Raw genomic sequence first — 22,720 nt, 5'->3', positions numbered from 1 at the left:
AGGAGGAGGTGGGACCTGATCAGATAGAGTGACAGGCAGTGAGGTACAGCAGAGGAATGGATTTGGGCCATGGGACTCAAGCCATATAAACCTCATTGTGCTTCTTTGAGAGTGTGAGGTCCATTGCTTCCCGTATCACTAGTTTGTCAAGAACCCAACCAGACGCGTGTATGAAAGTACTAGGACAGCAGACGACCTCAAGAAATTCCTCTAAAACATACCAAGAACTCTTTGCTTTAACTTGCCCCCAACTTATAAAAAAACAGTGCACACATGCACAAAAGCTAAGCAAACACAGGAAATGAAGTATTGCTCTGTGTTGAACAAGCAAGCACAAGAGATGTTTTTTATAAGCAGCATCTTAGCCTGCTTACAAGCACACCTTATTAATACATCAATAGTCTGCAGCAAGCAGCGCTATGGATACTATGATACCTTCACTAAACCCAATATACTTTACAGAATACTTAAAAATGTTTTCCCACTGTAAAGTTGTGGGCTGACTTAGTGGACAGGTAGCTTTTCAGGGCCACGTTGGAATCTGCTCCCCGTGAGTGAAGTCTGACATACCATTGCCATGTTTAGGAAGAGGCACCCAACCTTTTGCAAATAGAGTATTGAATGAGGCCCTCTACAAGGTCATAGGCACTGAGACTTTAAGCCGCTGCTACTTTAACATACAGTGTCTAGGAAAGGAATCGTATCTGTATGTCAGCAACCTTCACAGCAAATATTAACTGTGCTGGGATTTTTGTTCGCAGCTGATGAGAGGCTTCTCTTTGTCCCCATATTTCTTTCCCTGCCTTCCTACCCTGTCTGAGGACCATAGGTAGATATTGTCTAGGTCATTGGCCTGTATCCCTGCACTGGAGCATTCTGGGAGTAAATTAAAGCTCTGCATGGTCAAGCAACATCCAAATTGGAGTTCCGGTTATTACAGCCGCCACCTTCACCTCACAGGATACACTGTGTTTACAAACTGATGACATTACTAATGCTTATTTGGGGGGCCGGAGATATCGTTCAGTGGTTAAGGAGACTGGCTGTTCTTCTAGGGGATGGGTTCGGTTCCAGCCAACAACATAGAGGCTCACAACCATTTGTAAATTCAGGTCCTGGGGATCTTATGGCCTCTTATGGCCTCTATCTGCTTCTGTGAAAGCACACACACACACACACACACACACATCTTTTTAAAAAATTAACAACAACAAAAATCTCATTACCTTTGTCACAGTTGACACCGTAGAATCCAGGGGGGCAGATGCAGAAGCCAGGAGTGACACACAGACCACCGTTCATACATCGGGGTATGCACAGGGCTTGTGGGGAGAAAGGACTCTGGTTTAGGCCAAACAGGATTCTGGCACAGGATCATTTCGCAATGACAAAAATTCCACAACTTAAGGCTTTGTGGAAGACTCTAAAGTGTTCACTCTCTCTATATACAACTTTTCTATATTAAAATTGTTTTGTGACATTAACCCGGTTATTTCTCAGGCAATTTCTCAATTTCTTAGACAAGAATTTTGAATTTGTTCTACTTCGAGTGCTTGACTAAATCTTTCCCAGAATCAACTTGACTGTGCGGTGATTTCTTAACTGTAAATATTTTATGACCTATTCCTTGATTTTCAAATTCTTAAGAAGACATGCAAATAAGATAATGTTCATATTTCTTAAAGGTAAATATATTTTTCTCTTACTCTGGTCAAATAAGTTCTTGGTATTTAAAGGCCCATGATTATCTCTGTTATCTCTTTTCATATAATGTTCTCAGAAATAGTAACCTCTAAAATAAATGCACTACTCAAATTATTTCCAGCCCTTCTTTCAGCTTATGCTAAGGTATAACTTATACTCAGGTATGGATTTAATTGGGAATTGAGCCGTTTTTAATTGGAAGGATTTCAAATCAGTTGTGATGTCAGCTCCTCAAAACTTTCATAAGAGCACCACAAAGAACACTGTAAATAAATATAGGTCAGCTAGAGGCTTGACCACAAAGAGAAGATGCCAGAGCTCAAAGCTCTCTGGCTGAAGTTCTGGCCACATACTTCATTAACAGAAACCGACCCGGAGAACAACTTTCCAATAGGTTTTCTGTGGCTATTTAAAGTTTCACCGATCCTTAAAATATTACCAAATAATAATAATTTTAAGAGGTGTGCTTTATAGAACATTGAGTCACGTGGGGAGTCTATGGCGTCCACGTTCATCAGGAAGCAAGTCGAAACCCTTGCTTACCTTTCTCACAGTGAGGCCCGTAGAACCCATCCGGACACTCGCAGACCCGCCTTTCGTTACAAAAGCCTCCATTTCGACACCCTCCGGGACACTCAGCTGCACCAGAGAGAAACAAGGCGTAAAGACGTGCCCTTGAGGTCAGGCTGGGCTGAGCCATCGGTGGTCATTTATATTTCAGAGCACCAAATGTAACTGATTGAATACCCACAGTCCTTAACCTTCCCTCCACACCCTGGTCTGCACTCAATCCTCTTCCTGCAATCTTATTTCCAACAGTAGGGGTCGCACACGAGGAGAGTAAAGCAATTTTTACTCTGCCTTCCTTCTACCTACCTCCCAAAGTATTGTGAACCGACTGGTTTTGTGTGCCAACTAGACACAAGCTAGAGTCATCAGAGAGGAAGGAGCCTCGGTCGAGGAAATGCCTCCATGAGATCCAACTGTAAGGCATTTCCTCAATTAGTGATCAGTGGGGAAGAGCCCAGCCCATTTTGGGTAGAGCCATCATCCCTGGGTGCCCGGTCCTGAGTTCTGTAAGAAAGCAGGCTGAGCAAGGCATGATGAGCAAGCCAGTAAGCAGCATCCATTCATGGCCTCTGCACCAGCTCCTGCCCTGTTTGAGTTCCTGTCCCGACTCCTTTCAATGATGAACACTTAGCTAAAAAATAAACTTTTTTCTCTCCTACTTGCTTTTGGGTGGCGGTACTTCATCTCAGCAATGGAAACCCTAACCAAGACATATATTAACTCTTTAAATTCACACCAGAGGAGTGAGGCGTGTTAATTTCACTGCCAGAGAGCAGATGGCTATATTTGTATTCGTTTAGAGCATGGACTGGCTCCAAGGTACTGCTGGAAGGGAAAAGGAGCTATGCCCTGTGGTGAGTGGACACCCAGGGTAAAGCAATGAGGTGTGGAGGCCCTGCCTGGCAGGACCGTTGTGTCATCATGATTTTGTACCTTCTGTGGCTGTGAACTGTGCCAAGCATTCAGCAGGGACATGGGTAGTGTGGCTTTCAACAGGGCAGGAATGTTGGTGGCGGCTGATGCCTTCAATGGGGAACTGGAAGAAGAAACTGGGAAGTCTGTGCCTGTAGGTAAGATATACCTGGGGACTTCTAAATGCTCTGTTAGAAAAGGGGAAAGAAGAGCCCATGCTTTGATAACACACTGGAATCCCTAAGGTTCCTGTGTGGTGTCAAAACTGGAGAAAATCTTAGTACTTGTTAATGGACAATGTGTTTACTACCTGTAATGGTTTGTATATGCTTAGTATAGGGAGTGGTACTATTAGGGGGTGTGGCCTTGTTGGAGTAGGTGTGGCCTTGCTGGAGTAGGTGTGTCACTGAGTTTGGGCTTTAAGACTCTCATTTTAGCTGCCTGGAAGCCAGTCTTCTAGCAGCCTTCAGAACAAGATGTAGAACTTTCGGCTCTTCTTGTACCATGCCTGTCTAGATGCTGCCATGTTCTCGTCTTGATGATAATAGACTGAACCTCTGAACCTGAACCCAGGCCCAATTAAATGTTGTCCTTAATAAGAGTTGCCTTGGTCATGGTGTCTGTTGACAGCAGCAAAATCCTAACTAAGACACTACTGCTCCCTACAAAGTATACAAAAGTATACAAAGTATAAAAAGAAAAGGAAACAAACAAACAACAACAAAAAAAGCCTCATTCTCACTTCCAAAGCTTTCTCTTGAGCAGCATCGGTGCTCACCTTGTTGACATGTTTTAAAGAAGATGGCATTCTGAGGGGTCCTAAGGATGGTGTTGCCTTCAGAATTCATGACAATCACATTCACTTCAAATGCTGCTACCCCGTCTTGTTTGCCGAGACACGGGAAACCAACTTGAACAACTAAAAGGAAAAGAGAGCCCGTGAAGTCAGTTTAGCCAATCAACTCTGGTTTTGCAGAAATCACAAGAAGAGAGAGCAAGAGGAAGCAAAAGGTTTACAATTCTGTGATTTTCATGTCTCACCACTGGAGTTGAGAGTTGAGAGGTGTTTTGATTACTCGGGCATTCTTTGTAAAACTTACAAAGCATGGGGGTGCACCAGTTTTCATACCTTAAAAAGGTTTTGTTTATTTTGTTTATTTAAAGGAAGTTTTTAAAAATCCTAGCCCGTGAGAGGTAGAGGCAGGCAGATCTCTGTGAGTTCAAGGCCAGCCAGGTCTCCACAGAAAAATCCTTTCTCAAAAAATTTAAAAAAAAAAATTTTTTTCTGGTCTGGAAATTAAAGACACAAAAAGGAAGCATACATTTATTCATTAAAATGAGACATTTACAGGAATAATTACCATCCCCAAAGAGCCAGAAACAGGCATAACATATAATGTAACATAATTTCCATTAAATGAGCCCTTGGAACAATAGCTCCTTGTTTATATTTTTATTCTTCTGGTTTGAAAGTATCAACACGAATTCTCTGAAGATAGTCTGCATTTCAGCCTGGACTCCAGTAGTGACTGAGTCAACCAGGTTTCCTCTTTCTCAAGATACACATTCATGTAATGCAGTGTTTGGTGTGCTAAGCTAATGAGCGGATAGGCCACGTCTCCTGAGTTAGCTTCTCGACGTGCAGTCCCTTGCATGTCTGTTGGGTACTTGTCCTGTCCAGATGTCGACAACAAAGCCAGAAGGCAGGGTGTAGCAACTTACAATGTTTCTGCACAACAAAGATGAAGAGGCTAAAAGATTTCATCATAGTCACATTCACAAGGTGATATGGGCTAATCAGATGTTGACTACTGTACATGAGACTGATTATAGAACTTTCCAGAATATAGTGGCTTATCACACCACCCACTGAGGAAGACCCGTCTAGCTGACAACTAAACTCCAGTTCTGCCTTAAATAGATAAATAATAAACAAGCAAGCAAGCAAATGCAAATACTGTCATAAGTGTACGTAGAGCTCTGCATGGTGGGCACAGCTACCGAGCCTGAACTCGTCTTATTAAACCAGAGCAGACCTGTCCCCTTTGGCCGATGGCTATTCCTTCCTCCTAGAGTTAGAAGAAGAGAGCTGGGAATTGCTCCCACCAGCACACAACCTGGTCATACAATCTTCCTTGTGTGATTGCAAAACAAAAGTTCCTTTGCAGGCCCTGGCATTGCCAAGAGTTAGAAACAGAGCCATGTCCTTCAGTGAGGATACGCCTGCGTATAGAGGTCTGCTTTTTACCAAAGGCTGAATAAAACAAAGCCAGACGATGTACAATCCAGTGCAGGCTGCACTGTGTAATCTAGAGCGGGCTGAAAGAGACCAGTTTAGAAAAACTATGAGTCACTTGAGTGGTGTTCAAGTATGCCTTGATACACAGTTGACTGCACATAAACGGACTTATAGAGAAGTAAATGAAGACTTATTCTGGCTGAACACTCCTTCCACGAGCGCGTGGGCATACTCCTTGCCCCAGAGCATCCTGTCGTTTGATCTACTTCCCTTAAGGGAAGGAAGAAGCTGAGGGGCAGCAGGGATTCAATCTCAGCATCACAGAATTATAACCTGTTCCCTGGTTAGACGAGGGCTTGGGAGAGAGCTCAGTCAGTAAAGTGGTTGCCTTGTGAGTATGAAGACCTGCGTCTGATCCTCAGAACCCAGTGCAAATGCTGGGTCTGCTCAAGTGCTTCCTGTAGTCTACTACAGAGAGCAGAGGGCTAGAGAGCTCAGCGTGAGTGGAATCCACTCACATCTCGGAGACCTCCTGGGAAGAGGGGGCAGAGAGACTGTAAGAGCCAGAATGGTGGTTGTCTACATGGAAGCTGCTTTCCTGACACCGCAGGGCAGCCCTACACACAAACTCAGATTGTGACAGTGAGCGCAAAGACCTATGCAAGCTCAAGTCAGACAAAGATTCCAGCACAGGGACGGGGGTATGAAGCTGGGCTCACAAGTTAGCCTTGATGGACATGTATGTGTATGTGTACATGTATGTACATGTATGTATATGTATATGTATACGTAGAGTGGGCGAGAACAAGAAATTGGGTAGGTGGATAGGCAGGGGTGCCCTGGGGAGAAACTGCGGGACTGGGTGTAAATATGAAAACAAGTGCCATGAAATTCTCAAAGAACTAACAAAAACTATTATGTTTTTAAATGCTGGGTATGGTGGCCCGTGCTTGTAACCCCGGCATGGGGGAAGCAGGGATAGGAGGATCTCTGGATGCTTATTGGCTGGGTAACAGAGCCTAATTTGTGAACTCTAGGGCAATGCCTCTCTCAAATCAAGTGGACAGTGTTCCTGTGGGTGACACCCGAGGTTGTTTTCTGAATTCCACACTCATACACACACATGTGCTCTAGCACGCAGCGCCCCCTTCCCCCAGGAACACACATGCACACATGTACATGGATATAAGGCTTTTTCCAACCTAAGTACTCAATGCTTCAAGCTGCTGTAACTCTCAGTCTCTCAGCAAACACTGGCCATTTTTCCTGGCCCAGAGAAATCAGGAAGGTGTCCCTCCAACGTTAGCACACACTTAAAAACCTCTACACACTGGATCCCTAAGACATTGTGCTGTTCACGCCATGACAGAGTGTTCAAAGAGGCATGGCCTTGGCTTTATGGGGGAAAAAATATGCGTATAACTCAGTAATTTTACTGAACCACTCCACAGTTTGTGTTTCCTGTTTTCGTTCTCTTCAAGTGCCAGAAGGCAGGCACTTCATAACTGTTAAAGATCAAGAGATGTCCAGGCACAAAGGCTCCTATGGGATAAAAGACCAGCTTAGCAGATTGGGGTATAAAACAGCCCGGTGCCGTAATGAAAGCTACCTGGATGCTCAGGAGCAAAGCACGCTGATTTGGTTACTTTTTAATAATTCAAGGTCCCTTTGCTTCTCCTACTGTGGTGACCGAGCTAATGAGGCTAACGAATCGCTGCCCCGCAATGATCTGAGATCCCTATAAACTTCTCGCACCTGCGGCTTTGCAAACAAACCCTACATATGCTTCTAAATGAAAAGGGGAAAAGAAATATATATATATGTATATATATATGTATATATATATATATATATATATATACATATATATACACACACACACACACACACACACACACATACATACATACATACATGCACACACCAACGTGAAAGGTAAATGCAGGCTGAGTGGAGTATGTCCATGTGGGGTATCACTCTGTACCCCCCCAAAAAATGCCTGTTCCCTTTTAAATCTCTCTTTATTCCAAGTGGCATCTGCTTTTCTCTCTAAATTTAATTTTATTATTTGTGTGTGTGTGTGTGTGTGTGTGTGTGTGTGTGTGTGTGTGTGTAGGGGCCAGCAGTTGATATCAGCTATTTTCCTGTTTGCCCTCCTTCATACTTTTTGAGACAAGGCCTCTCACTGGAGATGGTGCTTGCCAATTGGCTAGCTTGGCTGGCCAGCGAGCCCTAAAGATCCTCTTGTTCTAGGCTCTCCAGTGCTGGGATGATAGTTGGGCACTGCCAAACTCAGCTTTTTGCCTGAGATCTGTGTGGCAAGCACTTTCCCAGTAGGGACATCTCTCTGGCTTCTAAGTGTTATTTTTCTAGATTTCATAGTATTAGAAAGTGATGTTGAATGTAAATATTTCCAGTGAAGGTATTCTTTCAATGTGTACCCAATATTTGATGTGTTGCTAGCTCCAAAAAGTAGAATTTTAGTAAGAACCCTTTTACCAGACACCCCAAGTGGTTAAAGTTAGGCAGATGTCAGATGCAAGCACGGAGTTAGAAATGATTTGAGTTTTATTGGAGGCTCAGCCGAAATAGCCACGTAATGAGCTGAGCTGATGAATTTTAATGAGTTCCCATGAGCTTACATATGAGTTTTACCAATCAGAAAAAGGAAAGGGAAAAAATGAAAAATATAAGTTGAATACTGAGAAACATGCTAAGTGTTCATTCTTAGCTTCTTAAAAAAAAAAAAAAAAAAAGAGGGCCAGGCAGTGGTAGCGCATGCCTGTAATCCCAGCACTTGGAAGGCAGAGACAGGCGGATTTCTGAGTTCGAGGCCAGCCTGGTCTACAGAGTGAGTTCCAGGACAGCCAGGGCTGCACAGAGAAACCCTGTCTCAAAAAAAGGGGGGGGGGTACTGATCAAGAAAAAATTTTATACAGAATTATCTTTGGCTAAAAAGAAGCATCATTGCATCCCTTGGCAGGAGCGCAGGTGGTGACTGGATCCCAAGAACTTACAGAGCTGGGAGCTTGCTGTTTAGATGAGGTAGTAAAGTCCCGCCGAGGGTGCCATCTTAGTGGAATGGAAGCATCTGTGTGCTTGGAGTAGGATCTCAGGCACTAGAATCTCCAGAATACAAACCCTCACTCTTTCTCCCATGAAGATGGGCAGCGAATGCCCTGGGTCTCTCTCACAGTGAATGCCCTGGGTCTCGCTCCTTCTCCTGTGCCGTTAGTTGGGCAGCGAATGCCCTGGGTCTTGCAGCAATTGCACTGGGTCTCACATCTCCCTGGGAAGCTGCTGCTAGCACACATCAGCACTGGGAAGATGACTGCAAGGAACTAAGATCCTCCTCGCCCGGGATCTAGAAAGGCTACCTTCCAGTCTCACAGTAGCATGCCACACCAGGCTACCTTCCAGTCTCACAGTAGCGTGCCACACCGCAGATCCTCTGGAAAGGGCGGCAGACCGTAGCAACCCAGTTTCTGTAAAGGGGCCTCATTTTCTAATCACTCTACAGGTTCAAGTTAGCTCCTGAAGGGATTCTCGCTTGACAGCCGACGAATTACTTAACATTCCCAAAAGAATGACGTTAGAAATAAGGGTCACCATTACTTATTTCAAAAAACTAACAAACAAAAAACAAACGCTGTAAAGCCACCGGCATGGCTGATGCCATGCGTGGAGATGTATGGGCACAGCAGGAGGACCTCTCGGATGACCAAGAAGAACAACACAGGCTCCCGCTCTTCTTTCATCGTGTGCCAAAACAAAGTTTCATGGGATACTAGAAGTACGTTTAATTGATCACTTGGCAGCTTTCTGAAATGGGACTTAATTTTGAAACACAAAAGAAATGGGGACAATTGCAAAGGGAAAAGAGAAATTTGGCAGCATGAATTCTCCCACTAACAAACAAATAAATACATAATAAATAAAATAAACAATAACTTGAAAAAAGTGGTAAAAGATAAGGAAACCAAGTTTATACGTCCCAAATAAAAACTAATAAAACCACTATTATCTCAATAAAAAAAAAAAGTAGGCTGCGCTGAGATTACACATAGTCTACTAAAATCAAGGAAGATGCTCTATCTGGGTAGGAAAATTTAAAAGCCAAATTAAAGAACAGTGAGAAAAAGCCAGTTTTCACTTTTGAAATTGGCAAAGTAGTTTATGTAGTTAATAACCTACCTTGATGAGATTGCAGTGAATCAGCCACACGGCCACATAATAGGTATGGCCTTTAGGCACGTACTGTTGGCATTTGAGCAGCTTAATACATTTTTAAAAAAAAATTAGTAGTTCCCACCATGGCGTTTACCACAAAAAAAATATGACTTCCAACTATCTGTTACAATAAAGAATTGTGCACCAAGAATTTAGTGTATATATACATATATGTATGTATGTATATATATATAATGACTTTCTGTGTGCTGTCTGTCTGTTGAGCCTTGCATTAGGAGGGAGCTATAGTAAATAAGACAAATGGGACCCCTTCCCTTATAGCAGTGAGATCTAGTAGTTTCAAAGGATATTTGTCGTGGTGTTTATAGCATGAAAACTCTAAACACAAAATCTCATTAACAAAAAAATGAGGAAACAGAGAAACAAATGATAGCATATCCATAACATAGTATATTATAATAGTTTCATCCTTATGAGGGCAAGAACTATCAGAAAGGTCTATAAATGGAGCTGATCGTGAAGTGTCAAATGTAACAACATAGGTCCTTGAAACAAGACTGGACAAAACACAGGGGCTCTTTCTGTTTCCTAAAGACCAGAAATCCTGGGCTCTGATTACTAATGTTCGACTTTGTACGTATTGGTTACGTTGCGTGAGCCTTCGCTTTTTAAGCTTATACATAAAATGGAGCTGTAATTCTGGTCTCACCATGATCAAGTTCGATAACGCTTGTGTGGGTATCACACAAGATGAAAAACCAGGACTAAATCACATATACAAGTTTTCTCAGCCAAACAGGATGGATAGAGTTGGAGGCTTGGATTGATGTCCGTCTGTCCCTTAAAGGGTTTCTGGCACTGTGCTGACGTTGGGAAACTTGGTCTTGGGTACCGTTTGCTCCCAACCACTTTGAACCTTTGTTGCGTTTGTGTGTACTGTGCTGATTCACGGTCGCCTGCTGAATATATCCATCTAACCAGGCATGTTTATCTTCTTTTATCTTTCTTCCTTTATTAAAGAATTAGCTAGAGCCATTAATGAGTTAGGTGTGGCCTGGGCTATATTGGGATATGAAGAAAGTGTAAGCCCGTCATTTATCTTCATGTTAATCCTTTGCCTGAAGGATGACTAAGCTGCCCCCAATTAAACAGCTCTCCTCAGGAGAGCGTCCCATGATCCCTCTAATGGATGACAAATGGATCCTCACCCCCCATGAAATCTTAAGAGCAAACCTTTCTCCAAAGCAAAAGACCACCCACCTGATGCCTTGTGAGGCACTGTTCCCAGCAAAGGGACATTGACAGTTGGATCTGCCATGATGCCTTTATCCAGGGAGCGCAGAGACAGGAACTCGTAGAAGTATTCTGCCTACAACAAAAGGTGTTTATGGGTCAGTACCAGGGAAGCAGCGATCGAGAAGGCATTTCGTAATGGACATCCACGTGATGGGAGTGTGAGCTTTTTCGCTCTGGGAGCTCTGAAGCCCCAGACATCTAAGATATCAGACAGGCATAATTCACATTCCCTGATTTACACCGATGGAATTGAACCATGCTTGGAGAGAAGAGAGTCCCTAAAATGCTCAAAGCATTTATTTAGAGCTTGCTCAAAAGGTCATTTAACTTCAACAATATTATTAGTTGCTGTCCATTGAAAGTATTTAGAAAAAAAAACAGAGAGGTACGATATATCAAAACAATTAGCAACCAGCCCTTAGAGACTCCATCTCAGCAACTTGGGTCATCAATGTTTTTAAAAAATCTTTTAGTTAGGATTTGTAGAGCTGTGATGTAATAAATAGTGATTAATGAAATAGAAACCTAATGGCAAAGAAGACACTTTAAAGCCCCAAATTTAAGGATGCTGCCTTTAAGTCTGAAAGGTTTATATTTAAGGTCTCAGTTTATAGAGAGAAAAGCCCGAAAGCTTAAAACAACACAAAACAAAAACACTGGGATGACAAGAAGCCATAAAACTTTACAATGTAAACATTTCCAGTTCCCCACTAAGGCGGTAGTTATGAAACAATCTTGCTACTCAGTGACCACTAATACAGAAAATAGTTACGGATAACTAACCATGGAGCTTCGATGCTCGTGGGGGCTGGATGGAGAGTGGTTAGAGCACTTGCTGCTTTTCCAGGGGGCCAGAGTTCAGTTCTCAGGTTCCCAACTCCGGCTCTAACTCCAGCCCCAGGGCATCTGATTCCCTCTTCTGGTTTCTGAACACACACACACACACACACACACACACACACACACACACACACACCATCTTAAAAACATGGTTTATGCTAGAAACATAGGAATAGCAGGCAACTAATAAAGAGCACCCATGGTAACCCGTGAAATAGGCAAGTCGAGGGGTTCTGCCATTGTCTGTAGAGCTTTGGATTGGTTAGTTATAGAAATTAATTACAGTCCATGCACATGTATTGAGTGATTTTTTTAAAATATGATTTTACTTACATTTAGGATAATTTTTATTTTACAATATGGAAAATATGGAGAAAGCACAGAAGCCATTCAAACCATTTTCTGCTTTAAATCACTGTCACATGCTATAGTCACCACAGAATTCTTGGAGGATAATGATAGAATCACAGCTGAATTGAGATTCTGTCTGCATGGACAGTGAGCTAAGAAATACTCCCTGGGTTCATGAAGCCCAAATAGCACTTTCATTAGCCAAATCCCCTTCTTTGGTTTGGAGCAGTGATCCCAAAGGTTCCAGAAGTCCACTGTGTTTGCTCCCTTAGAGAGTGGCAGAGTCAGATGAGTTCATTTAAGTTGGCCGGCTGAAGGGGGAGGGTCAGCTCACGAGACAGATGAGCGCTCCCCTGTGGAAGGGAAAGCTGGGATCTGAAGGAAACTCATGAAAGCAATGCTGTCAGGAAAGGTAATTCAATTTACAATGAAGTCCTTTGAGGGGGTAGAATGAATCTTATTTCTGTCCCTGCAGAAAAAAGAAATTCGATGAGAAAGACACCAGTTTTCAGAGATCCAGGTGTTTCCAATGACTTCTATCGACCACACCGCCCTCTGCACTTGATTCCGTGGTGTTTATCACTAAAACATTTTAGTTTATAACATGGTTAAGGTGGCACAGTGAGAGGACTTGATGCCAAACGCCACTATAATTAACTATATTCTGGTTAGTCGTGCCAGTGAAGGGACTAAAACAGCAGCAATAGCCCAGCAAATCCTGGTGTAGTAGATATCGAGTGTCCAAAATCAATAGGAACTCTTTATTAATGCGACTTCATTAATTAAAGAGTGACATTAAAAACCCGAGTGGGTAGAGCAGGAAACTTCAAATCCTACACGATACGTTATCCCCTGTTACCCTGGAAACGTGCCTTTGGACTTTTTCCACCTTGAAAGTTAAAACTGCCTTCCTGTATGTGATACGTTTAGACGTTAACATCATCTTGGTAAGAAACTAGAGTTTTGGTTTTGGTTTTGGGGGTTGTTTTGAGTTGTTGTTGTTGTTGTTGTTGTTGTTTTGTTTGTTTTCAATGGTTTTGTTAAGAAGAAAACTGGAATATTGAGATTAAGACATGATTGAACTAGAACTGATAATAACAAAGAAATAGTTTTTCTGCTTTCCCCATATTTTCAGTACGTGGTACGTTGTTTCACGACATTTAATGCATTAACTTAGAAGCAAGCATGGAACCCACAGACAGTTCCAGGTGGGTAGGGATGGCCACTGATCTGGGCACACTGGAGCTCGGTTTTGGGCATCTGTGCTCACACAGGGCTTCTTGGCTCAGATCCTTGAATGGGTGAGAGGAACAACTACAACTGGCCGGCGTTAAAGTCATTTCTGAATGTTTCTTCCAACCCCCCACCCCCATAATAATGTTGGAAGACTGGATCAGGAGGAGCTCAGCTAGATCCTGGAAGTGCAACTCGCAGCAACCTTCAGTTCTCTGTGGCATTGAATACCGCAGGCCAGGAAGGCATGGGTCTCTTGGTCCATTATCTTCTGACTAGCCTTAGCTCTGTGACTAAGTAGCAGGGGGAGGTGAAGTTGGATGGGCTTCTCTAGATGGCCAATACCTTATCGGCAGCGGCTTCGACGCTACGGACTTCACGCATCATTCCGGTATCTTTGGAAGTCGGTACACATTCTGGTTTTCCTGCTGCCGCTGTGATTCCGGATCTAGGAAGTCTCCTAGCATGAACTGGTCCTAACAGGTTTCTTGGCTGTTATCAGCAGAAGGTAGCCATTGGAGCAAAACCTTGTCTGCTTAGCCTTCTTACTGAGGATAATAATGGTGCCCACATTCCCTGAAATATGTCATTTCCTTCACATTTGGTTTGGTTTTGGGGTCGGTAAAGTTTTTAATATGCTTTAAATTCATCTTTTGTTTATTTAGTGTTTTTGGTGGCACCGAGTCCATTGTGGATGTCAGGGGACAACTTTTGGGAGTTGGTTCTACCTTCATCATGTGGGTCTTTGGAATTGAACTCAAGCTGCCAGGTTTGGCTATAGGAGCCTTTGCCTGGTGAGCTGCCTCATCAGGATTCTTTCCCACTTACTTGTTTAACTTCATCTTAAAAATTCTAACGTGAAGGTCGCTTACAAATTAAACATTTCATCTAGTCCTGACACTGACTTTTTTTGAAAAATTTACTTACCATTGTAAAGAGGTCTACCCATGGCTACCATGTAAATAAGTGTGTGTGTGTGTGTGTGTGTGTGTGTGTGTGTGTGTGTGTGTGTATGTGTACCATTGCCACAACACAGAGAGTAAATCTATCCTTCATTTAACTTAAGGACTTAAGTTAAAAAGCATAAAATGGCTGCTCCAATGAACGTTAGGTTTATGTCATAGTCCACCTTCTAGACAGAACTTTCCATTTTTACCTTATTTATAATATAATAAATATCCCTAGACCCCAATCTCTCCATTGGAAAAACTTATTTGGAAGCAAATCAAACCCAAACTCTATGCCAGAAAGAACAGAGAACTGGCTTTAAAGTTTGGGAACAAGTTTCACAAACTACAGATTTATTACTTAGATAAAAGGGGCACCGCATATGACCTGTAATAGCAGAGTTATATTGGATACTGCTATTAGGAAAAAGTACAGTTTTGTTTTATTAAGTGACATTAGTGGAAATTCAGGTAGCGGTAAGGAGGGCAGTGTTTTGGGAAATGCATGAAAAGAGTGTTTTTGCATTCAAACAAAGAACGAGTCTATTCGGGAGAATGATCAATTCGCTTTTAAACTAAGTTGCTGAAAAAATTTTACTTGACTGCTTTGCCACACAGAAAAACAATTTTTTTTTCATGGAGAAATATAAAAGGCACCCAAATATTATCAAAGGAGGTGTGCTGGAAGCCACTCGTCTTGCTTCCAATGGACTTGGCTGAACCTGGAGTCGTTCCATTCAAATAGATGAAGACATCTCTTAAGTGGCAAAGTTGAACAACTCAGAAGGCCTTTGGCCGGGGCTCTTTGGAGGACAGAGAAAAAGAAGCGGAGACCAACATTATCAATGGGAGAAATCTCGTGTGTCTTTTCTACCTTTGAACTCCCAGGCTTGGGCAGTATGCTCAATCTAATACGCCTAATAATCGCCGAGAGCTCTCATCAGTCTTTCATAAAACCATGGCCCCCAAACCTCTATTAAACTCTATCATGATGCTGCCCCAAGTGGCCATGGGAGAGAAGTGAAACTCTAAAAGTAGCCTCCTTGTGCCAAAGGAAATGTAAAACTCTTGCAGATGCAAAGCATAAGGCAAGCAGTCGGTTCAACATTCTAAATAATCCGTGCTGTGTGTTGTCTATACCCCAGTCCCTAGTCTTAAGCCTCTCTACTGTTCTTTAACAGTCTACCATGACTATAGCATTCAAGAGCGAGCCCATCGGCAGGGCACTAGGTACGAGAAGTATCATGGGATGTAAAATAGTCCCTGTACTGTGTGTGAAGGACGGGAAGATATCTACCTAAATAAACAAGAAAGGAAACAGTGTAAGGTTAAAACCCCAACAAAATGAGTAAGTGTGCTCAGTGCTTAAAATAGCCGGCCACCTGCATGACCAAAGACTGCCAGACCTCACTCTCCTCTTGTTACCCCTCACCTGTAGTGGGAGGGGCTGATACTAAAAATCAGGTTCCCCAATTGTTTCTTGATTATGTCAATAAAGAGGGCAGAAGCCAATCACTGGGCAAAGTGAAAAGGATGGGATTTCCAGGTCCTAGGAGGAAGAGGAGAGGGAGGAGAGAGAGGGGAGAGAGGGAGGAGGGGAAGAGGGGGAGAGGGAGGAGTGTGAGGAGAGGAAGGAGAGGGAGGAGAGGGAGGAGGAAGGAGGAGAGGAGGGAGGAGAGGGAGGAGAGGGAGGAGAGGGAGGAGAGGGAGGAGAGGGAGAGGAGGGAGGAGAGGGAGGAGAGGGAGGAGAGGGAGAGGAGGGAGGAGAGGGAGGAGAGGGAGGAGGAAGGAGGAGAGGGAGGAGAGGGAGGAGAGGGAGGAGAGGGAGAAGAGGGAGGAGGAAGGAGGAGAGGGAGGAGAGGGAGGAGAGGGAGGAGGAAGGAGGAGAGGGAGGAGAGGGAGGAGGAAGGAGGAGAGGGAGGGGAGGGAGGGGAGGGAGGGGAAGGAGGAGAGGGAGGAGGAAGGAGGAGAGGGAGGAGAGGGAGGAGAGGGAAATGTAATTTTGGAAACACTCACCTTTCAAACTCCAGAACTCACTGCTGAGTCCCCTCACACTTTCTGTTTTCTCTTCAAGTCTTAATCAGTTCTCTCTGCCCTGAACACAGCAAACCACTCATATCCAGTCACCATCCCAGTCATCATGGTGCATCCACACTCCTGGTCCCAGTGACTTCACCTCGCCTGAACAATGAGGACCTAATCCTTCTTTCCCTTCTCGTCGTGACCTCTTACAGAGAACGTTTCGGTGATGATGACTGTTCTGGGTGAATGAGTGGTCCCTGAAGTGACCGGGGTAGTGCCCCTAAGATGAAGGACTCTGATAGAGATGGGGCCTTGAGGGAGGTCCTTAGATCACGGGGGACATGCCCTCAAAGAGAATCCTGATCTCTTGCCACTCTCTGTCTGCATCCTGGATGGTCCCGTCAACAGTTTACCTTGCCTGCTGCTACCGTAATATGCTGCCCTCTCTGGCGGCCCCAATCCATGTTTTCTTGGTTGTTAAGTCACTTGCCTCAGATGTTGTATCGCAGCGAGGTGAATGAGCCGATGGCTACAACTCAACAAATACAATGAGCGTCCTGCCAAAGCGCAGAACATGGTCTCCTCCTGCCTCCTGCCCGTGCTTTCCCTCGTGAATGCTGGTTCATTACCGTCTGATACAGCTGGTTCCTTCAGGCTTGTTAATGGTACTATTCTTTTTCCAACGGCAAAGACCCTGTGCTTCGTTCATTGTCTTTTCTTGTTCTCTCTTAGAGCCGGGCTGCAGAATGCTATCTTACCCTTTCTTCTGCTACCTTTCCCCGCGTCCTTCTTTGCCCCGTTCTTTCGATTCTAACCCAACCTTTTCTCTCCCACATTGATCATCAGCATTGCTATAAGTCCTTCTTGCTTTCCTTTTAAAAACAAAAAAACAAACAAACAAACAAAACACTGGCCACAAACCAGCCATTCTCATTGAAACCTCATTTTTGCCATGTCTGGGTCTTCTCTGATGCTTCTTATCTCCTAGATGAGATCTTCTTTAGTATATTCACAGTCTGGATCAAATCTTCATGTCTTATTCTTCAACAGCTATCACCTCCTGGAATTCGTCTGGCCTGTGGTACCACCACAGCCACATTCTATTGTGTTCACCTACGCTGACTTCTCTGGACTTCAACCAGCATGTGCCTCAATATATAAACCACTGTATAATATTGTTCAACTGTTCACAAATGCATATATATATATATATATATATATATATATATATATATATATAATTTCTTTAAAACTAAACAAAGTTTGGATGGGACAGCACTAGCTTTACTCCTTGTAATCAGGCCCTGTACCACTAGGCTAAGTGTCCAGCCCCTAGCAGCTGTGGGTTCCTTGTGGGTGGATTTGGTTTTTCCCCAATAGATTGCTGGAGATGTGCGCAATCAAAGTACTTGAAAATGATCCCAGGAGTGAGTGACAAGAAAGTTCTAGAAGCACAAATCCACTACATTCTATAACTAGAAGCACAAATCCACTACATTCTAGAACATGTTGTGGCAGCATTAGTTTCTAATTCTCCTGCAGGACAGAGCTTTCTGTTTGGCAACCACTCACTTATTTTGTGGATCAAAGGATGTCTCTGACTTCGTGGCCTGGTCACTCTCTGCCACTCACTTAGAACATATGGACCAAGGGCAAACAAATAAATATTGATACTTGATATCCAGCCACTCTGTGTATAGTTTGTGCTTATTCTGGAACCAACCCTTGGCAGTGAGACTACCAGAAGGAGTATAAATGGACAATATAAACAGAGTCTGGTTCTGAAAAATAAGTCTGGTATCCCTAAGCTCTGCCATTTGGATCTCCAAGCTCTTTGCCTTCTGTAACTTTCAGTATGTCATTGTATTAAGACCAGGAATTGTGGGAATATCAATAAAGCCCACCCTCCCTGAGCCTTTTTTGGCAACTGGTTTTCAGGGGGGGAAATGTGTGTACAAAAATCAAAATAAGAAAAAGCACCTTTCCATGGAGAATAGTTAATTATTTCACTGGTTGGCATTGCAAGGAATGTGGCATAGTGGGAGAACACCAGACTGCCAAATTCTCCTGTTCTGGTGATCATTTTTATGCACACCAAACCAGACCACAGCTAGTGGGCTGGATGCAGGGAGTGAAATTACTGGAATATAATGGTGACATTAAAGCTTAAAGTTCAAGTAAACACATCTGGGACCATGCAAGTTTTGTAAACTAAAACTGGCAAGAGATCACACAGTTTGGCTTCACATAAATTTGAAATTTCTAAGACATTTTCCATTTTTCCTCCTAGCGTTTGGAATCACCATTGCTTCTGAAAACCAGAAACAGACCTGGCGAGCTGACAAGCCGTTGGCTAGTCGCTCTCTTTCAAAGGTCCTCAAGACGCAGAGGCAACAGAGGGCTACGCCGATCCTTTGTAAGAAATGACCCCAAAGTTAAGGTATCCATTTTGAGAAGGAAAGGCAACAGGGAAATAGAAAATTAAGAGAAAGATGTTGGGGATTAGAAAAGACTTTTCCAGGTCTGTCTTCAGGGCAAAGGAACAGTGAGGAGTGTTTAGAACACAGCTTTGCCGTCCTCTCTGCAGAGCTGGAGGAATATCTCCTTGGTAGGATGCTTGTCTCACATGTGCTGGGCTTGAACACCAGCACGCTAACAACATATGCAGCCCTTTCCCACGCATGGCTTTCAGCACACTGCCCACATTTCCACTGGACACCGTCGGGCTTCTGAATGCTTCTACTTCCTTTTATGCTGCATGCTGGGTAATTAAAACATAGGAAGATGAGGAGAAAGAGAGAGAGAGAGAGAGAGAGAGAGAGAGAGAGAGAGAGAGAGAATGGTGTGGTCTGCCTGTCACTTTAGAGATGAGGAGAGACTGACTGGGAAGCTCACCAGTTGCTGGCAAACATGAAGGCTACTGTTAATTTTCAGTAGCAGGCAAGAGTTCAGAGAAGAGGGAAAAAGAAACCCCCAGTGTATTTTTCTTCTTGTCTGAGGACATATTTGATTTTTGCTTTTCTTAACGCTTCAGACACAGGGAGTTTTTATTTGCTTTGAGGCATGGGGGGGGGGAATGCTAAGAGAAATTTCCTTAATCGTTACTACCAAAGATGAACAATTGCCTGCACCTCTCCTGAAGTCTACGTCTTTTTCGCTGGTATCTCATGCCCCCGTCTGTTCCTTCCCACAAGTCTTGGGGTCTCTGTCAGCACACTCCACTTTTTTGGACAGAGCATGTATAAAATGCACACAGAAACTTAGGTAATAGGTGTAAGCCATCCCCCAAAGACAAAATGAGCACCGCCTTTCTTTCTTCGTTCTGCAGGGCGCGCACTTCTCTCTGTGGGTGAGCCGACTCATTCAAGTGATAACAAGTGTCTAAATCTCTTAACTGACTTGGAAACACCAGGAAACACTCTCAGTGATGACTTTAAAAATATTTCAAGCAAGGTCATGTTTTCCTTAGTTTTAAGGTCTATGTAGTTTTCAAAAATCCTTCAATATATTTTTATTGAATCCACATGGGTGGTATTAACTTGCTTCTTTCATTAAAAAAAAAAGATTAAAAAGTTTTTTTTTTCTTCTTTAGCTTTGGCTAATATCGTTCAAAGTACTTTGGAGAAAGTCGTGGGATCTGGCTGAATATAAGTATTTTGCTCATGAAATTGAAATTCCATATGTCAAAATACCAACTACAAGATATTCTCCAATGGTTAGATTGTCCTGTTTCTAAAAGCCAGATGGGAGAAGGGAAAATGTAATCTCGTGGATATAAAATCCAGAGGGCTAGTTGTATTAGCACAGTAAAAAGGCTAGCCATTTGTTCTATACATTTCATTTTACACTTTAGAAAAAAGTCATTGACTAAAAAAGGGTTTTTTTTGTTTTGGTTTGGTTTGGGGGTGTTTGTTTGTTTTGTTTTTTGGGGGGGTGGTTTTGTTTTTGGTTTTTTGAGACAGGGTTTCTCTGTATAGCCCTGGCTGTCCTGGAACTCACTCTGTAGACCAGGCTGGCCTCAAACTCAGAAATCTGCCTGCCTCTGCCTCCCAAGTGCTGGGATTAAAGGTGTTCGCCACCACTGCCCAGCAAGTCATTTTTTTTAAAGGTGAAAGATAGAGGGGAAAACCATAGATCGAAAGAGACCAAGAAAGGCTAGAGGATGTGGACCTTACATGGATTTTGCAAGATATGATAGGAAATTTAAATGCTAGCTGTGTTTCATCATGTCAAGGAATGTTTTAAAGCTCTTAATATATATAACATATATACACATATATGTATACATATGTATATATACACACACACATATATGTATATATGTATGTATATGTGTGTGTGTATATGTATATGTATATATATACATGTGTGTGTATATGTATATATGTATGTATATGTGTGTGTGTGTATATGTATATGTATATGTATATGTATATATGTATACATGCATGCATACATACATACATACTACTGAAATATTAGGGATGCAATGCTGCTGCCTCCGTTGCTTTAGAAGGAGGAGAGAATGGGAAATACCGAGGAAACACAACTGGTCACGAGTGAGGCATGATCCATGCATTCATGGTATCTCAATCAGTGTATGTTTGGAAAGGTCCCTTATTAGCTTCTGTATTGAATGACGGTCTTCAACTCATAGAGAACAACATATCACACACTGTTTGTATCAGGATCTCTGAACCCCAGTAGTGACATCATACGTTTGAGAACAGCCTGTGCAACTAAGTAAGACTCCTTTCCTAAATCAAACTTTAAAAGGTTCGGGGCCGGGGATTGGTGACAGAGCGATCCCCTGGCGCATGTGAAGCTGTTGGTCCTATTACAGCATCAGAGATTGAAAGTCCAGGGCTGAGCCAGCTGTGAGCATGACCTACAGAGACCCCAGGGTCGAGTCAGACAAGAGAAGAGCTAGAGAGAGGAGGGCATTATCGCTTTCCTTTGAGAGCTTCTGGCCACCTGGGGCCTGGACTTAAGGAAGTGAGGATTTCTTTAAAATACATTAACATTTTATCCTGTGCAGCCAATGTGCTATATTACTATGTGAATAGAGAGAAATCATATACCGATAAGATTACTGTAGTTAAATTATACTGTGTCTATATTTCTAAAAACCTGTTTGCTTCCTATAGACTCTATCTTCTGCTTTAGCAATCAGTTTTGGCCTATAGCTCCTAGCATGGTAGAGATTTTAAAGTTAAGTCAATTCTAACCAGTGGCAATAATAATAATAATAATAATAATATCATCAAATGATAATAATTATATTTTCAAACTGAGACAAAAAAATGAAAGAAAAGCATCCTATTCTACTGGTCTTTCTTTGTGCTTTCCTTCCTTCTGTGATTCAGTGGGTTCTTACTGAAACTTCTCAGTATGTGCCAGACATGACTTCGGGTGCTGGGGTACGGTATCTAGTGATGAACTCAAGCCCTGGTCTTCAGAGAGCTTGCTCTCCGTGTGGTGAAGAAGAGGACAGAAGTGGAAAACAAAATGCTTCAGTGGACATGAGCTGTGTGCTGTGTGGGAAGGCAAAGCAAAGAGAGCGAGAACACGGGGGAGGGGGGCGGGGTTAAAGTTAGCGTGGCAAGGGGCACCCTCTTTCGAGAGGAAGGGCAGAAAGGCTGCTTACTGTGAGCTCACAGCTTACCAGAGGCTAGACCAGAGGGCAGAGCAAGCATGTGTCAGGGAAAGGTACCACAGCCGGCCGAGAGAACAGTTAAGACTAAGTGAGGCAGCTGCGCACTTGGCACACGCAGGAACCAACATGGAGGCCACATGGACCGAGTGGGTACCCTGGCCACCAGCATCCAGCAAAGGAAGCTGCATCCCAACACAGGCAAAGCTGTCAACATTCCCAGGAGAGGAATCCAGGAAAGTGACACAATTCTAAACTTCTTTTGGGCCAGAGGACACCCCAGTAAGGCACAAACACCCTACCCTCCTCCCCCTTGATTCTTTTCTGTGCCATTAGCCCCTACCTAGGCTTCCATCTATGGAGAAACTGAATGGACCTAGTGAGGTGCAGCAACCATATTGCCCCCCAACCTACCAGCTACAGCCCAGGCAGAAACGAAGCACTAACTTTGAGTGAAGACCAGAACAGTTGTTAGACCAAATCGGAGGACATTTTGCCACCCGAGGTTGATGAGCAAAACTCCAAGGATGGACCTAAGGATCCATCCCAATGCCCAGGGGAAAGCCACCTATCCTGGAGGCTTCCGGGCCAGCTGGGAAGGGGCGCAAGGTTGACTACACACGATGGCATTTTGCTTATTTGGTGTAATGGTTTTAAGCCCACTTCAATCCTTGTTTGAGGATGTTAAGAACCAAGAGGGAGGCAACATATTTTCCATTTGCAGTGTTAGCCAACCCCACAGTCTTCCTTTGTCATTCACTT

The 22,720-nt window shown here is 43.3% G+C and overlaps 1 protein-coding gene across 1 annotated transcript in view; it reads right to left on the bottom strand.

Moving 5' to 3' along the window:
* Positions 1–22,720, bottom strand: part of Wif1 (Wnt inhibitory factor 1) — a 66,639-nt gene that overhangs the window by 14,412 nt on the left and 29,507 nt on the right. The window contains exons 3-6 of the mRNA NM_011915.2: positions 10,877–10,985; positions 3,965–4,105; positions 2,248–2,343; positions 1,227–1,322 (exon numbers count right to left, since the gene is read on the bottom strand). Of these exons, the coding sequence (NP_036045.1) occupies positions 1,227–1,322; positions 2,248–2,343; positions 3,965–4,105; positions 10,877–10,985 (442 nt within the window). The remainder of the gene's footprint in view (positions 1–1,226; positions 1,323–2,247; positions 2,344–3,964; positions 4,106–10,876; positions 10,986–22,720) is intronic.

The sequence above is a fragment of the Mus musculus genome, chromosome 10 (genome assembly GCF_000001635.26).
Source record: "Mus musculus strain C57BL/6J chromosome 10, GRCm38.p6 C57BL/6J".
NCBI lineage: Eukaryota > Metazoa > Chordata > Mammalia > Rodentia > Muridae > Mus > Mus musculus.
The sequence above is the reverse complement of the archived record's forward strand: the minus strand, read 5'-3'. Positions and strand labels throughout refer to the sequence as shown.